The sequence below is a fragment of the Sorex fumeus genome, unplaced genomic scaffold (genome assembly GCF_029834395.1).
Source record: "Sorex fumeus unplaced genomic scaffold, SorFum_2.1 ptg000008l, whole genome shotgun sequence".
Classification (NCBI taxonomy): domain Eukaryota; kingdom Metazoa; phylum Chordata; class Mammalia; order Eulipotyphla; family Soricidae; genus Sorex; species Sorex fumeus.
In genome coordinates, this window is record NW_026606065.1 from 89,848,301 (window position 1) to 89,868,141 (window position 19,841).

Sequence of the window (19,841 nt, forward strand, 5' to 3'; positions counted from 1 at the left end):
GTGTGGTAGGGACCTCACACAAGTCTTTTAGGGACTTCTTCTCTTGTCCTAAGATTACTTTACTCCCTCAAATAAATCCCACACATGGTATTTCCCAGATGTACCAATGTTTGTAGAAGAATATCAGACCACCTCGCTGGCATTCATAAATGATGACTTCCTAGTGTACGAACATATAGGAAGCATTTCCTGGGTCTTTTCTGAAGAGGTGGTCAGTTTTTCAAATTTTTATATAGATTTTGTAGGTCAGAAAAGGGATAGACTAAATCCAGGTTAAAGGTGTCTTTGGTATGTGTTTGTGGACGTTGTAGATTTAGCACAGTAGCACTGTAGCACTGTCCCTCCGTTGTTCATCGATTTTCTCGAGCGGGCACCAGGAACGTCTCCATTGTGAGACTTGTTGTTACTGTGTTTGGCATATCAAATACGCCACTGGGAGCTTGCCGAGCTCTGCTGTGTGGGTGGGATATTCTCGGTAGCTTGCGAGGCTCTCTGAGAGGGGCGGAGGAATTGTACCCAGGTCGGCCACGTGCAAAGGAAACGCCCTACCCACTGTGCTATTGCTCCAGCCCATTGTAGATTTAATTTAGTTTTTTTCCATTGGAGATTTTACATGGGATCATAAGGCATTTAACAACAATTCTTAAAAACAAAATCATAGAGGTAGAGGCCCAAAATCACTGTGCTGGATACTGCTTACTCTACTCATGATGTTTATCATCTGTCTTGCCACAGTCTCCAATGATGCTTGTTTGCCCTGCCTGAGCACTTCATTTTATTCTCTGCCGATCCTGGAAGATTCTCTAAGAGATGTGCTGACTCCTCTCGGGAAAGTCGGATTTCTTCCTGACACTGGATAGGAACTTGGAGTGTTGCCCAGAGTGGTTTGCGGCAGCATTGTGCCTGCCTCACTGCTGAAATGTGGAGCAGACAGCTAAGTGTTAATTCACAGTTCTAGACTTTCTTCTGGGGGACTGTTTTTCCTCATCTTCTCTTAAAGTTTCTGTATTCAATAGGTTTTTTCATTTGTTTGTCAGTGATCAGAGCAAAAAGATTCTGCATAAACACAAGTCACAATCTCAGTGACCTGCTTACCTGGATCTTTTCATGGAAGATCATCTGAGCTATGGTGTTGCAAATTTAATTCTTTTCCTTTAATTGAAGCATACTTGACACACAACATTACATTCATATCAGGTGTACAATATAACGACTTGACACTTGTATTCAACATATTTTTTATTAGTGAGACACCATGAGGTGCAGTTGTAGACTTACAAACTTTCGTGTTTGGATTTCAGTTATAAAATGATCAAGTACCCATCCATCCACCAGTGCCCATTCTCCACCACCAATGAACCCAGTTGCCCTCCCACCCCACCCATCTTCCCACCCCATCCCTCCTCTATGGCAGGGCACTCCCTTTTGCTCTCTCTTTCCTTTAGGGTTTGCAATAGAGGTATCGAATGGCCATCGTGTTCGGTCTGTAGTCTACTTTCAGTGCACGTCTCGCATCCATAGGGAGTCCTCCAAACACCCTTTACTTGGTGTTTCTTCTCTATCAGAGCTGCGTTTTCCCCCAGCATGTGCTGCCAGCTTCCAAGCCATGGAGCAGACTATTCTTGGGTGTCCATCTCCCATTCTGTTACTTTATGTTCCCCAGATGAGTGCAGTCTTTCTACGTCTCTCCCTCTCTTTCTGACTCATTTAGCTTGGTACTTTCCGTGTAGAACCACTTGTTGGCAAATTTCGTGACTTCATCCTTTCTAACTGCTGCATAGTATTCCATTGTGTAGATGTACCAAAGTTTCTTTAACCAGCCATCTGTTCTCGGGCACTCGGGTTTTTTCCAGATTTTGGCTATTGTGAATAGTGCAGCAATGAACATACAAGTGCAGATGTCATTTCGACTACACTTTTTTTTTGCCTCTCTGGGATATATTCCCAGGAGTAGTATTGCTGGGCCAAATGGAAGCTCAATTTCTAAATTTATTGAGAATCATCCATACTGTTTTCCAAAATGACTGAACCAGTCAGCATTCCCACCAGCAGTGAAGGAGGGTCCCTTTCTCTCCACATCCGTGCCAAAACCAGTTGCTTTTGTTCTTTTGGAGGTGGGCCAGTCTCTGTGGTGTGAGATGATATCTCATTGTTGTTTTGATCTGCATCTCCCTGATAATTAATGATGTAGAGCATTTTCTATGTTCCTTTTAGCCATTCGGATTTCTTCTTTGAGAAAGTTTCTGTTCATTTTGTCACCCCATTTTTTGATGGGGTTGAATGTTTTCTTCTTGTGGAGTTCAACCAGTGCTTTGTATATTCTTGATACAACCCCTTAACAGATGGGTATTGGGTTAATATCCTTTCCCATTCTGTATATTGTCTTTGTATTTTGGTCACCGTATCTTTTGTGATGCAGAAGCTCCTTAGTTTAATATAGTCACATTTGTTTATCTCTATTTCCACTAGGTTGGTCAGTGCCATGTCATTTTTGAAGATACCATTAGCCTCAATATCGTGGAGGGTTTTGCCGACCTTCTTTTCAATGTACATTATGGATTCTGGTCTGATGTTGAGGTCTTTAATCCATTTTCATCTAACTTTTGTGCATGGTGTTAAGTCAAGGTCTAAGCCCATTTTTTTTGCATGTGGTTGTCTAGTTATGCCAGCACCATTTGTTTAAGAGGCTTTCCTTGCTCCATTTCATATTTCTTGCTCCCTTATCAAAGATTAGATGTTCATACATTTGGGGCTGTGTGTGGGGATATTCCACCCTGTTCCATTGGTCTGCGGCTCTGCCTTTGTTCCTGTACCATGCTGTTTTAATTGTTACTGCTTTGTATTAGAGTTTGAGGTTTGGGAGGGTGATGCCTCCCATCATCTTTTTCCTAAGAATTGCCTTAGCTATTCATGAACATTTGTTGTTTCAAATGAATTTCTGGAGTGCTTGATCCATTTCTTTGAAGAATTTCATGGGTATCCTTATAGGGATTGCATTGAATCTGTATAGTGCCTTGGGGAGTATTGCCATTTTGACAATGTTAATTCTTCTTATTCATGACCAGGGGATATGTTTCCATTTCCTCATGTCCTCTTTTATTTAGTGGAGTAGTGTTTTGTAGTTTTCTTTGTAGAGGTCCTTTACCTCCTAAGTTAGGCCGGTTCCGAGGTACTTGATTTTCTGGGGCACAATTGTGAACGGGATTGCTTTTTTCATGTCTCTTTCCTCTGTCTCATTATTTGCCTATAGGATGGCCATAGATTTTTGGGTATTGATTTTCTAGCCTGAGACTTTACTGCACAAGTCTTGTTTCTAGGAGTTTCTTTGTAGAGGCTTTAGGATTCTCTAGATATAGTGCATATCATCTGCGAATAGTGAGAGCTTGATTTCTTCCTTTCCTATCTGAATGCCCTTAATATCTTTTTCTTGCCTAACTGCTATTGCAAGTACTTCGAGAACTTATATTGGACAGAAGTGGCAAGAGTGGGTATCCTTGTCTTGTCCCTGATCTTAGAGGGAAGACCCTTAGTTTTTCCCCATTGAGGATAATGCTTGCAGTAGTTTTGTCGTAGGTGACTTTGACTATCTTGAGGAAAGTTCCTTCTAAGCACATTTTGGTGAGAGCTTTCATCATAGACGGGTGTTGGAGCTTGTCAAATGCTTTCTCTGCATCTATTAATATGATCATATGTTTTTTATCTTCACTTTTGTTGATATGATGGATTATGTTGATTGAGTTCCAAATGTTAAACCATCCTTGCATTCCTGGGATGAATCCCACTTGGTCGTGGTGTATGATCTTTTTGATGAGTTGTTGGATTCTATTTGATAATATTTTGTTGAGGATCTTCGAATCAGAGATATTGGAATGCAATTTTCTTTGTTAGTGGTTTCTTTATTTGCTTTTGGTATTAGGGAGATATGTGTCTCATAGAAACTCTTTGGGAGATTCCTGGTTTTTTTTTTTTTTCAGTTTCCTGGAAAAGCTTGAGGAGAACTGGCAACAGCTCTTCTTTAAATGTTTGGAAGAATTCGCTAGTGAATCCATATGGTCCTGGGCTTTTGGTTTTGGGAATACTTTTGATTATGGTTTTGATTTCCCTGATATGAACGGGTCTATTCAGTATTCCAAGTCTTCTTGGATCAATCTTGGGAGATTGTAGGAATCCAGGAATTTATCTATTTCTTGTAGGTTCTCTTGTTTTGTGGCCTATAGACTTTCAAAGTGTTTCTAATGATCTTTTGAATTTCTTTGGTTTCTGTTGTGATGTCCCCTTTTTCATTTCTGATTCGGTTTATTAGGGTTTTCTCTCTCTCTTTCTTTGTGAGTCTTGCTAGTGGTTTAACTATCTTGTTTATTTTCTCAAAGAACCAGCTCTTGGTTTCCTTGACCTTTCGGATTGTTTTTTGGGTTTCCATGTCGTTAATTTCTGCTCTAAGTTTTATTATTTCCTTCCTTTGGCCAGGTTTGGGTTCCTTCTGTTGGTCTTTTTCTAAGATCTTGAGCTGTGAAGTCAAGTTCTCTATGTAGGCCCTTTCTTCCTTCCTGGGGGAATGCTTGCAAAGCTATAAATTTCCCTCTTAACACGGCTTTAGCTGTGCCCCATAGGTTCTGGTAGCTTGTGTCTTCATTCTCATTTGTTTCCAGGTATCTTTTGATTTCTTCTTTGACTTCCTTCCTGACCCACTCATTGTTCAACACTGAGTTGTTTAATTTCCAGGTGTTTGATTTGGTTCTCCATGTCTGTTTGTGATTTGCTTCTATCTTCAGCGCATCGTGGTCTGAAAAGATAGCTGATACAATTCCTATCTTTCTGATTCTATTGAGGTATGTTTTGTGACCCAGCATATGGTCTATTTTAGAGAATGTTCTGTTTGCACTGGAAAAGAATGTGTATTCTTTCTTTTTGGAGTGTAAAGCCCTGTATATGTCTGTTAGCCCTCTCTCTTCTACTTCTTCCTTCAAAGTCAGTGTTTCCTTGCTGAGTTTTGTTCTTGTTGATCTATCCAAAGGTGATAAGGTGATGTTGAAGTCTCCAACTAATACTGTATTGCTGGTGATGTCCTCCTTAAAATCTGTTAGCAGTTGTTTTAAATATTTAGCCGGTCTCTCATTAGGTGCATATACATTGAAGAGTGTGATTTCTTCCTGTTGTACATATCCCTTGATAAATAGAAAATGACCTTCGCTGTCCCTTCTAATCTTTTTCAATCTAAAATCTATGTTGTCAGATACTAGTATGGCCACCCCAGCTTTTTTGAGGGAGTTGTTTGCTTGCAGGATTGTTTTCTATCCTTTAACTTTGAGTCTGTATTTGCTCTGACTGTTCAGATGAGTTTCTTGTAGGCAGCAGAATGTTGGTTTCAGTTTCTGGATACACTTTGCCACTCTGTGTTTCTTGATTGGTGCATTTAGACCATTGACATTGAGAGAGATTATTGTCATGGGGTTTTGTGCCATCTCTCTTCAAGGGGTTTGTTGTGCTTATGAGTGTTTTCCTTCTTGAATTACAGGAGCCCTTTTAGTCCTTCTTTTAAGTTTGGTTTTGAGTCTATGAAGTTCCTGAGTTGTTGTTTATCTATAAAATGGTGTATCGTTCCATCGAGATTGAGTGAGAGTTTAGCTGGATAAAGTATTCTTGGTGAGGCGTTCATTTCATTGAGTTTTTTCTCTGTGTCCCACCATTGTCTTCGGGCTTGGAGGGTTTTCTCTGATAGGTCAGCTGTAAACCTAAGGGGTGCTCCTTTGTATGTGATTCCCTTCTTTGACTGTGGTACTTGCAGTATTGTGTCTCTATCCATGGCATCCATCATTCTGACTATGGTATGCCTTGGGGTGTTTTTGTTAGGGTCTCTTTTAGCTGGCACCCTTCTGACTCCTTGGATTTGGATGGCTGCATTCTTTAGCTCTGGGAACTTTTCAGCGATGATTTCTTTCACTGTGGGTTTTTCACTGGGGTTGCCTCCCTGTCCTTCTGGTACTACAATGATTCTAATGTTGGTCCTCTTGGAGTCATCCCCTAGTTCTCTGATTCGCCTTAGAGCTATTTTGCGTTCTTTTCCCATTGTTTGTTGTTGCCTGTAAGATTTCTGTTGTTCATCTTCAAGATCACTAATTCTGTCATCAGCTGTAGTCATTCTACTGCTGAGGGCACGCACTGAGTTTTTAATTTCATCTACCGAATCCTTTATTTGTGACACTTCTTTTTGTAGCGTTCTTATTTCTGCTCTCATTTTTTCCTGTATTTTCTCAACTATCCATTCACTGTTTCTTTCATTTCTTCCTTTAATTTTCTGGATGTCTGCTCCATTGATTCTTTGAGTAGTTCCTTGAACATCCTCAGCATTTCATCTCAGAATTCTTTATTTGAGAGACTTTATTTGTGGGTAACCCCTTTTGAGGATTCAGGACTCTTTTCTTCGTCCTCTCCTCATAGAGGAGATTTGCGCTGTTTCCTCATGCTGTTGTGGTTGTCTTGAGGTAAAACCTTGAAGTTCACCAGCACTGTTCCCTCTTATTGCAGGAAAGGATTCTGAATAAGCTCGGTTGATGGTGGTCGCCCTCCTCCCCTTCTAGAATATTTCCTTCCTCTCAGACATTAATCTGTGTCTTATGTTAGCATCTAGTAAAGCGTTGGAGGAGGTGCTCTTTTTATATTGGACAGCTTCTTGCATATTGGTCTTTTGTTGGAATTGGAGTAGGCCAGTGGATTATTGTCATACTGTGTTTGAGGCGACCAGGACTTTTCCCACAGAATTAGATGATAAAGGTTGGAATGTGAGTCAAGAGGGTTGGGAGTGGGAAATAGAACTGTGACGGAACTCTGGAGAGTGCTCTCAGGGAGCTGTCCAGGTGGCAGGGCAATGGGGGGAGTGGGCTGGAACAGACGGGAATGCACAGAAGGACGCACCTGTGCAGAGGAAAGGTGGGGGCTGGGTGGTCACGCACCGTGGAACTCTGGAGAGTGCTCTTCAACATAATTTTGATCACAAAATAGTCACAGTGTCTGTTTCTGTTCTGCCCCCAATGACTTGTAGTACAATCATATTGCTATGGACCCTGCTGAACTCTTTGCTCTCTCTGCTTCTGCATTCCCTGGCTGGAGGCTTGTACTCTGAGTCTTGTTCATCCATTTCCCTGTGCTCCCTCTGCTATTTACAGATCTGCCCTCTTTACAACTTTGGTTTCTTTTGTGTTTTAGATCCTACACGTAAGTGAAATCATGTGGTGTTTGTCCTTTTCTGTGACTGATCTCAGTACAAACCTTCAAGGCCCGTTCCTGTTCTTATGAGTGACAACATTTTCTTCTGTTCTGCAACTTAGAAACGATTTTAGATATGTTTATGTCTACAGGCTTGGCCACCCTTCGTGTTAAACATAATTGTCTTCATCTATTTGGAGTGCTGTCACAAAATACCACAGAGAGAGCAGATTAAAAGTACTGAAATTTGTTTCTCATGATTCTGGAGGCTTGAAATTTCAAAATCAAGTTGCCAGAAAATCTGGCATCTCGTGCAGGCCTGCTTCCTAGAGAGCTGTGATTTTGTGCTAAATTCACATAACAGAAGGAGTAGATCTCTTTGACTTTTTTCTGTAAGGACACTAATCCCTTTCTTGAGAACTCTACTGTCCTAACAGAATCACTTGCCCAAGCATCACTGCCCGATACCGTCATTTTGATGGTTGGGATTTCATCATATGTGCACGAGTTGGTGGGGGAGGTGTGGGGCTGGTTGTGGGGCCTCAGACTAGACACTCAGAACTCTGCTCCCATCCTGAGGTGGTCCACCAGGGCTGGGTTTCTTTGCACAGACCAGAGGATCAGACATTCTTTGTGATAGAAACAGGTAGGGCGAGATAGGAGTGTGGCTCTAAGAAGGTGGTGCCTGATAACTTGGATTACGCTTGGCCCTGCTGGATCCCAACACCAGAAAATAATCTTCTCAGCATCTCTTCCTCTTTGTTAATCACCCCCATTCTTGGAACATCATAAAGAAAGGCTGGAAAAGAGTAAAAGAAGGACTTTTCTGCCTTTCACTTGAATCCTCCTTTAGGAGACCCCTTGCATCATCTGGGAGATTCCTTGCTTGGCTTAGCCTTCTTTTCCCTTTCCTTAAAGTCTTTTCTTTATTTGTTCTCTATCTTATCTCCAGTGCCTCACTTTCAGTCCCGATTGCTTGTTTTTCTAGGGTCTACATCCAGGGTTGCTGGAGAAGCCTGGGACCACCCCCAGGGTTGCTAGCTCAGCACTGACCAGGAGCCACCAGGGGGCTATAAGCTTTGGGGCAGTGGGGCAGTGAGGCACCTGTGTGATCCTGGGGATCTAACTCTGTGTTTGGTTAAACTTTATAAGTTTGTTACAAATGAAAAGAAATAAAGGAAATGGATTGTTAACAATTCATTGAAAAAAAGATCAATCATTGTAGAGTCCATTGCAATCCACTTGGCTCCTTGTGAGTCCACGACAAGACAGTGATCCAGGAGGTGGAGTGGCTGTGTTGGAGAGCGCCATCCCCAAACCTGCCTTCCTGTCCCTCCATCAGCCTGGAGAACACACCCAAGGAATCCTGCACTCTTACAGCTCATCCACAATCGTTGTTGTTTTCTAACTGACCCAGAAAATGGAGCTGCTTTTGCATTACAAGAGAGAACATTTTCTTTTTTTTTTTTTCATTTCTGTAAGCTTCAGCTTCTTATTCTGATGTTAGCTTACTAGCCACTATCCAAAGATTTTATTTTCCACTTTGGAAAAAAAATAAGGAAGCTCTTCAATTGTTTGGCTTCCAAAGTCTAAAGGAGTAGTTTGTGGATCTTTATTTTCTCCTCTGTCATTCCCATATTGATAATTACTTTTTAATTGCATTCGAGATAGCTCAAAGAGCTTGAGCACATGCTTTGCATGTAGGAGGACTGGGTTCTCCTATCATCTGCACTGCATGGTCCCCTGAGCACCCTCCAGCCCGCCTCCACGCAACATGTCAGAAATAGTCACGACTGGGTGTTCCTCCCCTCCTCAAAAGAACCAATGTTTCTCTTAAAAACAAACACACAAACAAAAAACCAGAAGGGTCCAGAGCAGGTATGGTGTTTGACTTGCCTGTGGTCAACCAGGGTTCGATCCCCAGCATCCCATAAGGTCCCCCAAGCACTGCCAGGAGTAAGTCCTGAGCACAGAGCTGGGAGTAACCTCTGAGCTCCTGGGTGTTGTCCCAAATCAAACCAAACAACTAGACAACAATCAGGGATTTCTACCTTGACAAAACTATTGTAGATTATCATTTGTTTGTTTATCCTCCAAGAAAAAGTGGACTCATGGAGATTATATTTTTATGACATGTTCCTAATACCTTGCTATAAAACTTATTTTAGTCATATTTTAGAACCAGAAATATGTGGAATCACATGATTATAGAACAGAAAAATTCAGTTGTTGACTTAGACTGTATGGGGCATAATCCTCAATGCTGTGTGTGGAGAAAGAAGCCAAGAATGAAATGCAATTGGAAAAGAAACCTTAAAATTAAGGTTTGGCATAAAGAGGAGCTCATATGTGCCAAGTTTTAACTGCAAGCTAATTGAAATGGTCACAATATAAATTGTGTGAAAAGAAGGAGGCTGATTTTGGTGCCTTAGTTACACACAGGAAAATGTATTTTAAAAATAGAAGCATTCCTATTTAGTAAATAGTATCTCATTAAGCATGAACATTTTAATTTTAACTCTAGCCTCTTTATCTGACAGCAAGAAAAAAGAAAATGGGGCCTTGCTGGTGTATTAGATACTTTGCATGCAGCCAGGTCCTGTTCTGTCCCCAGCACCACATTTGGTCCCCTGAGCACTGATAAGAGTGATCTCTGAGCACAGAGCCTGGAGTAAGATCTGAGCACGTCTAGGTATGGCCCAAAATCTCCCTCCAAAAAAGTGAAAAAAGAAAAATATTTATATTTTTAATAGGAGAGACAGAGAGATGAAAAGGGCTGGGGAGGAAGCTGTGTAGACTGAGAATCTGTTTTGAATGCCAGAGGCCAGGGTTCAAATCCCAGCACCACATGATCCCTCATGCACAGCTGGAAGTGATCTCTACAGATCTGAGAGGAGTGGGGTGGAGGGAGGAGAGAGGGAGGGAGGAGAGAGTTAAAACAAAGAATTAGTGGTTCCAATATATGGAAATTTCTTGGATTTTGCTTTTTATCTTGTGAACTCACAGTATATTAAGTAGCGGTAGTATATTGAGTACTGGTAAAACCCGTTACTGCCTCTGGCAAGCCTAGATGCAGGATGCAGACACCCTGGCTTTGGCTTGGCTGCTCGCGGGCGAGGATGCAGACATCTCCCGTCTCCCGGTAGAGGGCGCTCTGGTCAAGAAAATGCGCCCCAGGCTCGCCCAGCATCTCTCCCGCGCGGTGATGTCAGCGTCGCCATGGAGATCTCTTTCCAAGTGAGGAGGAATGGATGCCACAGGCCTGCTTTAGAAATGTGTAAATAGCAGATGCTGTTATTGCCTTTGTCTGAGTCTCTGCCCTTGCCGAGCAACTCGAGCCGGAAGCCCAGAGGAGAGGAAGTCCATATTTGTGCGCAGCGTTTGGGGCTTTTCCTCCTCTAATCCACTTAGTCTCCTGGGAGGAGGGTACATAATGGCAGTTTAATAGAAAAGACCAATTCAGATTTCACACGGAGCCAGAAAGCCGAATGTGTTTTCCTTGAATCAAAGAAGTAATTCCGACTGCTTTTAGCACTTTGTATTAGATACTTACTACAAACGACTACCACACAATATAAATAATTATCAATTATCATATCAGCTGGACTTTATGATACATAAGGGTAAGATCACACATTTCTATGCACTTGTACAGATTTGTTTTCCTGCGATTTAATAGCAAAAGGCCTCTTTCAGCTCACCTGGTTTCCAATTAGTACTGATTTCCTGTTTAAACTGGTTCTGTTTCTTTGATCGGAAAAATGGGAATAGACTTTAGCTATTGTCAAATAGAGTCAGTCTCCTTAGTGAAGAGGATTAAATGCAATCTTGTATATTAAGGATCAAACATACTAGTGTTTATAGAAATATTCTTGTGGCTATATCAAATTAAAATAGATTATCTTCCCTTTATAGTTTCGTTATATAATTACTGTTTAAAGCATGTTCAAAACAGCACAGAAACTGATAGCCAAGAGGGTTTAAATACCAAGTTCAAGTTTTTTTTCGTGCAGTTAGCAGATCAAGACTCAGAACTCAGGTATCCTGTCCTCTAATCAAAGCTTCATTCACCTGGCCATTACAATCATATGTGGGTTTTTGTTTGTTTGCTTGCTTGCTTTTGGACCACACCTGGCAACACCCAGGGGTTACTTCTGGCTCTGCACTCAGGAATGACTCCTGGCGGTGCTCAGAGGACCATATGGGGTCCTGGGGATTGAACCCAGGTTGGCCGCATAGAAGTGCCCTACATGCTGAACTTGTTGCTTTGGCTCCATACAATCACTTCTGATTTGGAGTTGTGGATCTATTGTGAGAATTTTTGAAGACTAACTCAGATACAGTAAATGAAATGTTTTTATTTGGGGTTATACCTTCCTATAATCATCAAACATTGTAGATTAATTGATTATGAAGAATCATGTGTTATGAACTGATGACCTACTTTATGAACTGCAGATACTATGTACACAGCTTTTTTCCAGCACAGGAACATTTCTACAGAAGACAGAATCACTGGTTCACACAAAACTAAAAGTTGGTGACAGTGGCTCTTAGGGCTAGACCAATGGTGGGGGCAGATGAATTTCCCAGTGCCTAATGCTCACAGTATCATTTCAGTGGAAGCCAGTTGGTACATGTAGACCCCCATTTTATGTTACCAGCTTCTTCTAGATTGGCACCAATACTTTTATGCTAATTCAAAGCAGTCCCTTCACCAAAAACAATTCCTTTGCAGAACCCCTGCTCCCATGTGCTTTGTTATACCCAAATCTACTTAGAAAAAAAAAAAGAAAGAAAACGGTTTGTTAGCTCAAAAATTACTTTCTATGCTTTTCTTTAAATTTTGTTTATATTAGAGAGACATGACATTTCTATTTCTTTGGCAGTAAGAGTGCTTTGAGGTTAATAAAAATCACTTAAATTTATGAGGCATTGTTCTCTTCTAATTCAAGGTCTTAATGCCTGAAAATAGCTGGTAAACTGAGGCACAAGAAAGGAGCTTCTAAGAGACAGCATGCATTAGTTCAGTGCTTGGCTTTGATCACTCTTAGGGCACTGAACCAGAGCAGATGCCTCCATGATGTAAAATAACTAGCCATGTGCCCCAGGGACACGCTACCTTGGCCGGGACCTAATTGATGCAGGACCCATGGCAAGAAGCTGACTGTGATTGCTCAGCTTGTCTGGGTCAGCCATGGAGACAGAGCCAGAGCTGCAGCCCAGCCTTCTGACTCAGCATCTGTGACTCAATTCACAGGAGTGTCATGTACGTTCCTTTCGGCTGGACTGTGAAATTGGAGCAGTGTGTTCGAAATTCTGTGGAATACACCTTTGTACATGGGCCTGCGAGAAAAGGATAATAGGCAATTTTAGTGCAGAGCCTATGAAATCCATCTTAAGTCTACTTTTATTTTTACTCTCTTTGCTACCAACCTTATTTTTTTTGCCAGGGGAGTGAGGGGTTTTGCACATCCTGCTTTCTCCTGGCTCTGCACTCAGGGATCACTCCTGGTGAGCTCAAGGGACCATATGGGGTGCAGGGCATCAAACCAGGGTCATCCACATGCAAGGCTAGTGCTCCCCTGCTGTACTGTCACTCCAGCCCCTACTGTCAACTGTTTTAGTGCTTTGAACAAGGTGTCCTTTCATTCATTCCGATTTGATCTGCTGACTAGACCCTCCTTCTGATGTGGGAGGTTGTGAACAGGGAAACAGCTACATGATGCCCACACTAAAGAAAATCCCAGAAAGCATGGCAGGCTCTGGTAGTTCATTGATTTGGGTCCCTGGGGACTAAAGGGTAAATGGATATGCATGATTTGGCTCACAAATGCCTTTTCCCTTTCTCTTTGTGCTGGGTGATGACAGTTACTTTTCCTTAACAATCGCAGATTCCTTTCATGTTCTTGGAATCCTGGAGCTGGAAAGATCATCAAAAGTTCATCATATTTCATGTCCCACTTGCCAACAGAATTATACTTAAACTATCCAAGCTGGATCATTGTTTGTTCTGGTCTCTGAGTCTCAGACATGGAGGGCGGTAATGGACATTCAGTGGAAGAAAACTTGGGGAAATAATTCCAGGGCTGGAGCATGTCATGTCCAGAGCCCCAGGTTTGATCCCCAGAACTTCATCACCTCCCTAGCACTGTCTGGTCTGGCCCTAGTGTATTCAACATGCTCAGGGAGCAGCCCGACTAAGAAAAACTCCCCAAACAGAAAAGCAACAAAAATAAATCAAGGGAAGGTATCTGGCTTACAACCCACTCCTGACCTGCCGTAGTTATGATAATATTTCTTTCTTCGCTAAGTAGTAGTACAGTATTCAGCACACACAGCCGAATGTGTTCTGGGTAGTGATCTGATACTCCAAAATGCAAATGAGACTACATGGCAAGAAAGGACAATGTTCTTTAAAGAAACAACATTTTTTTTTATTCATCAGAGATTTGTCAGCATCATCTTTAGCACACATGAGGGTGGAGAGTGGGTTCATCTTAACTGTTCAAATAAATCCTACAAAATAGCAAATAAATATTTATCAGCTAGAGAAGTCAAGCTGTCTAGAAGGAGAGAGGAGCTGTTCTTTCTTCAGTGCCCTCAGAGTTTTTTTCACATGTGGCCATCAGTTGTGGTGCCAAAAGAACCCCAGCAAACACTGGTCCATGTGCTGCTGAGTGAGAAACACATTCCAGGAGTAGATCCCTTTGAGAAACATTGCATTTTTTCTCTCTCCTTTTTGTAATTCTGGTGCAAATGAAGGGTACTAGGAAGATTAGAAATAAAGAAACCAGCATGTGAAAAATAACTCAGTATTGCCTAAGCCCATTTGGTCATAGAATCTTTTTTTTCCTCATAAAAGTTTTCAATCACTCACCCTTTAGAGAATATGTATTTGGGGGGGTTCATGTCCATTTTGTCTACCTGAGGAAGGGTCACGTCTTGTCTGTTTTGTACCTGACATACATGCGTCAAGTGAAAAGCTATGCCTGAAAATAGTCTGGACAGGGTGGATTAATTGACACCAAGATTCAGGAAAGCTGGAGTAGGGCTGTGATGTCATAAGGATAAAGATGGGCAGGATTATGGCTGGAATCACAGAGAGGAAAGAAACCAGGAACAGTTTCTGAACTCTAAGAGACTGGTTTTAACTCAAAGACGTCTGAAACTTTCCACCCAAACTCTTGAAGATTTATAATCCATCATTCTGGAAATTAACAATGTTCCTTTTAAATCACCTCTGTTTTTCCAGCTTCCAAAGAGAGATTAGCATGGTTATATGTTACTAAACCATAACCAAAATGTTGTAGAAATGTCATGCTTAACCTCACAGTCAAGGAATTCTCTGGAAATCAGATGATTTGGAATGACTAACCGTAATGGATCAAAGTGGACTCTGAAGAGCCCTATGTTCCCCAGGCTGACCACTGTCAGTCTTACAACTCAAAGGATGTATCAGAGTAGGGTTCCCCAGGAGAGAATGACAAAGGAGGCTAATGGTAATACAGGATAAAAGAGTCTGATAGCCCAGAAAGATTGGCATCTGGTCCTTGAAGTGACAAGGGAAAATGCTATTAGAAAAATATGCTTTATTCCGTTCTGAATAGGAGCCTTCATTGACTCCTCTATGATTCACCTCAAGAGGTCAAAGAAAAGACAGAAAGATAGGAATCAGCAGCAGTCTTGCGGCCTCAGTGGCATGACCCACATTATGAATGTACTGTTATGCCACAGAGCCAGAGATAGCTCAGAATGCTCAAAATGGTTCCAACCACCTTCACTTGAAAAGGGGACAGTTGCCTCTCAGTTGAAGAGAAGTTGAATAAATACCCAAAGATTGTTTCAAAGCTCTCCTTTGGCTTGACTGTAAGAGATCAGATAGCATGGAAGTGTTAAGGCCTACCCGAGCCAGAGTGATGTTTACTAGGGTCTCTATCGCGAAATCTCAAGAAGTCGCTTTTGCTATTGTTCCCTTTATGAAATCTTCCATTTTGGCTGCAGCTGGAGGTAGAGTAGATCCTAATAGTCACTGTCACACGACTTCATATTTTCCTGCAGTAGTTACTCAAATCCGTGCTCATCATGTGCCTACTATGGCATCAATTATGAGAAGACATATTTGTTGCTAAAATCACATGCTGACTTTCATAGCTGTCAAGGAATATTACATTCAGAAGAAGAAAGGAGTGTTCCTTTTCCACATGTTGCCATATCTGCTTTATTACGAAAATAAAGGGCTCTCACCTCATAGCTTAATGTTATATCAAGCAATAAATGGGACAGTTACCGGTTCTATTTTCCTTATCCTGTCTTCCTGCACCACTGCAACACAACATGTTTCTTACTAGTAACAGATGCTTGGAACCTTCTTTTGAAATTCCTCGGGAGAAACTGCCCTGTTGATTCCATTAGACGGGAAGTGGCTTTATGCAGATGTCTACTTGCAGGGATGCATTGTTGTAATTGCTGTTCTGCTGACCCCTTGCTGAGTGCCATGCTTTTCTCTTGTAGGTGATGTGCCTTCAGGACTTTTTTGGTGACGATGACATTTTTATTGCATGTGGACCGGAGAAGTTCCGTTACCAGGATGATTTCTTGCTAGATGAAAGTGGTAAGGAAAAAAAAAGTTCAAAACCAGGGGAAATTTGAGGCAGCTTTCCAAAATGAACTGCACCAGGCCAAGATTATGTCAACTCCAAAGCTACCAAATCAGTTTCAGATCCTCGACTAGCATGTCTTTTCCATATCTCGAATTTCTTTGATATTTTTTATATAGGAAACAGATGAAATGATAATTGGAAAGGTTAAATCATTTAGAAGGGTAAATTACCAATGGCTAATTTATAACCATTTCATAACTAAATTGGTGTTCTATAGAAAGCCAGGGATTTCTACATTTCTAGCAATATCATTTTCTCAAAATTGATAGTTGAGAGATTTGTAATCATAAAATGATTGCATATGCTGCTCGGTCTAGCTTTCCCTCCTTTTGGGTACTAACAAAAAGAGGTCTAGTATCCCTCTCCCTTTAAGTATGGCAGTGTGCACGTCATTGACATCTGTAAGGAGTTGCTAAAAGAACATCCTTCAGTTAAAAATTACATCTGATTGTTTTCAGTTGATAAATGAAAGGGATCATTGATAACGTGGGAAAGATGTGCCTTAGAAAATGAATACCAAAGGTTATGACATCAAGAATGATTTTTCTGATACACCATATTATCTCAATCTTAACTGCACTACAGGAAAGCTCATTGCATGGAATAAGGAGAGCTTTATTTGATCTTCTGATTTAACTAAGGTGTAATACATATTTATTGACAAATCAAATTTAAATAGCTAGAAATGCTTTTCGAAGTTATTAGTGTTATTACTTGCTTAGATAAATGTGAAAAAATAGTGAGTTTTTGGAAAAGTAACTGACAGAAAATTAAGTATTAATACATTTGGATAAATGATGTGATGTAGCAGTTCCACTCTATGGTAGATCATGTTCTCTTCGGGTATCTGGAATATATGAAGATATACATATTGGCTATACATTCTCAAATATGCCACACTATTTTATCTTGTAAAAATTGCAGTATTGAGGTTAAGAGTACATTAGGAGTCTCCCTTTGTCATGCAAACTTCAGATAAGTGTCTGATAAAAAATGATAGATGTACAATGTGATGATGATGATGACTTAAAGATAGATGGATGATATTTATGTGTGTGTATGTGTGTGTGTGTGTGTGAGAGAGAGAGAGAGAGAGAGAGAGAGATTATGATAGAAGTCTTACTTGAAGAGATTTAAGTGACTTTGGCCCTAGTTGGAGAAGTGGTTTGGAATCTCCCTTCCTCTAAATCCATTTCATCTTTTCTGTGATAGTCAGTGCCCTTTGAGGGCAAAGTTTTCTGCAAATCCATCACACATACAGTGCTCTTCGTGGAGGGCTTCTCCCTGCCCCTCCTCTTAGCCAGGAGAAGGCCCCTCTGCCTTAGTGTGAACAACTGAATGTTAAAGGCAGGCAGAAGAGCTGACAGCACAGTTTTGAGAAAAATTAACTACCTTGACTTTCAATTTCAAGAAAATAGCTCTTTCTGATAGAATCGTCCGTGAGCACAGATGTATTCTGAAATGAAAGTTTCGTCTATCGCTTTGATACAGAAAACAGCCTGTCAAACTCGAATTGGAATACAGCTCTGTTTGCAATCAGCAGGCCTGTCCTGGTCTTCCCCCAGCCCTTGTCTCCCCAGCCCCCAGGTAGAGGTGGGCCTCTCCCCGAACCATGTGCCTCCCACCCAGGGGTCGCAGCCCGCTCCTGTGGTTGCAGGCCAGCTTTCTGAGAGAACACAGAAGATACCAGAAAAATCCCTGCTGATTTCTTTTTAGAATCCTTTCCACTTAAGAGAGTGCACACCCCTTGCCCTCCATGCAGCCGGCCTGGGTTTGATCCCCCATCCCTCATATGGTCTTCTGAGCCCTGCCATGAGTGATCTCTGAGCACAAAAGCAGGAATAAACCCGGAACACAGCTGGATGTGGCCCGAAATACAACAATAACAAAGAGTGCACGCAGCATGCGTGTTTTCTCTCTCTCTCTCTCTCTCTCTCTCTCTCTCTCTCTCTCTCTCTCTCTCTCTCTCTCACACACACACACACACACACACACACACACATGCACAAAGCATCATGCCTAGTGTTGATAGTTTGGCCCTTTTATGAATACCTCCAAAGTGTTTGAGGGAAGGCTTCACATCCTTTACCCCGATTAACATCCCCTAATTATTTCTGGGTTTGAAATCCATTTGCTGAGTAACAATGCCTCCCCCATCCTCAAAGAAGCACGTGGATGGGGAAGGGAGTAGGGAGCAGAAAGAATCTAATTTGAGATTTTCACTTCCTTGGATGAACTTACCCTGAGACTAAATTCACATGTCGACAACTGCAATTTCCCTCTGGCTTGTACAGCATGTTCTAGTGCTAATGTATTAAAATTCGAATCTTTTTCTAAGTGCTCTGAGCATGATTTAGGCCAGCCTATCTGTACTTGCTAAATGGTATCTGCACATGGAGGCTTCATTTGGCCTCTTGCAGCATTGCTTCTTGAAAGGAGAGTCGGCAGGGGGTACGATCATCTTTAGGATTAATACTCCTGCAGGGTTGTGCTTGGCTTAATGGCACCATGAAGTGGCCTTTTGCTGCAAGGCAGCACTTTTCTTTTATCTTTCAAAATTAACCCACTCCCAGTGTGTTCTGGATTACTAATAATATAATACATCCCCCTAATTACTGCTGGGAAAGCTTCTGGAGACGGCACTTATGGTCTTGCCAGCAAGGAGTTTTGCCATTACAAACATACGTTTTCCGGGGCTCCATTGGTGCCAGATAAATATTAGAAACTGTGAGGGAGCTGCCTTCCTTCCCTAATTCTTCACATAGGGGCAGGGAGAATAAAGAGCAGGCTTTTTCCTCTTCTCCTCCTTTATTTCCAGCCCAAAATATAACCATTTTAGCAATATCGTCATCAATCAGAAGAATCTTAACACCTTGGAAATGGTGGCTAGAACACTATATATAGCTGCAGTCAGGCCAGCAGATCCTTCCTTCATGGGTGTCTAATTTAGAACGATGAAGCACAGTTAAGGAAAATGCCAAATTGGAGACAGGAAGCTCGAACATGGTTTTGCTCCTGTTTGTTGATGATACACCAACGAATATGGAATTTTTTGCCCTTAAATTGTGACCAGATTTTGCTGAGAAAGGCCTCCCTCCCTGTTGAGAAGGGCAGTGAACTTCTTGGCCATGAGCTTTTCACAAAATGTCACCGGTGTGAGTCTTGGAGCTAATACCCCCAAAGTTGTGAGTCCACTGTCTTCAGCCCCTCTCCTCTCTGCTAGCCTTCCCCTGCCAGGCCTGCCTGCTGCTCAGGAATTTAGATCACGCTTATCTTCTCTTTCTACCAACTGCTGAGTTCTCTTGATTCTCATGTTAACAGGCATCACTTTCAATGGCAGAAGTTTGCTTAGACATTATATTAATTTCGTAGGGCTACCTTCGCAGCGTCGTAAATCGGGTAGCTCAAGACAAGAGACATTTAGTCCCTCACAATTCTGGAAGCCAGAAATCAAAACTTAAACAGGCAGCTCCGAGCTCTTTCTGAAGTCTGAAGGAAGGTCCTTGCATGCATTTTTCTGGTTCCCAGTCCTTGTCGGCCATCCTGGACCTGCCTTGTTCTTCAATCCCTGCTGCCATCTTTACATGCATTTTTGGCTGTCCAGATTTCTCGTATTATGACGCTGGGATGAAACCCACCCTCATCCTGTATGACCTCATCTTAGAATGATTACATCTGCAGATTCCTAACGAGGTTACTTTCAAAGGTAGCAGGCTTAGGTCGTCTACGTGGGGGTTTTTTCTCTTTTTTTTTAAGTCCACAATTCAATCGACAACAGATGTTGTTTGGAGCTCTCCAGATTTTATCTGAACTTGGGTAGCAGCTAAACTGATTTTCATCTGTCTTTTTTTCTAAACCAGTCTTTAGAGTTTCAGAGATATAGCTCTGATTTAGCTTTATATTTACTAATAGAACATACTTTCTGAGCTGTGACAAGGCGAAGACTTTTCAGCGATAACCACTCACCTTAGAGAT

General features: G+C 41.7%; 1 protein-coding gene across 4 annotated transcripts in view; it reads left to right on the top strand.

Annotated features, from left to right (window-relative positions):
- The window catches only part of DCLK1 (doublecortin like kinase 1), a 405,267-nt gene that overhangs the window by 200,672 nt on the left and 184,754 nt on the right, over positions 1-19,841 (top strand). For all 4 annotated transcript variants that reach the window (XM_056109146.1, XM_056109133.1, XM_056109140.1 and 1 more), the window contains exon 4: positions 15,718-15,817. In XM_056109146.1, coding sequence (XP_055965121.1) covers positions 15,718-15,817 — 100 coding nt within the window. The remainder of the gene's footprint in view (positions 1-15,717; positions 15,818-19,841) is intronic.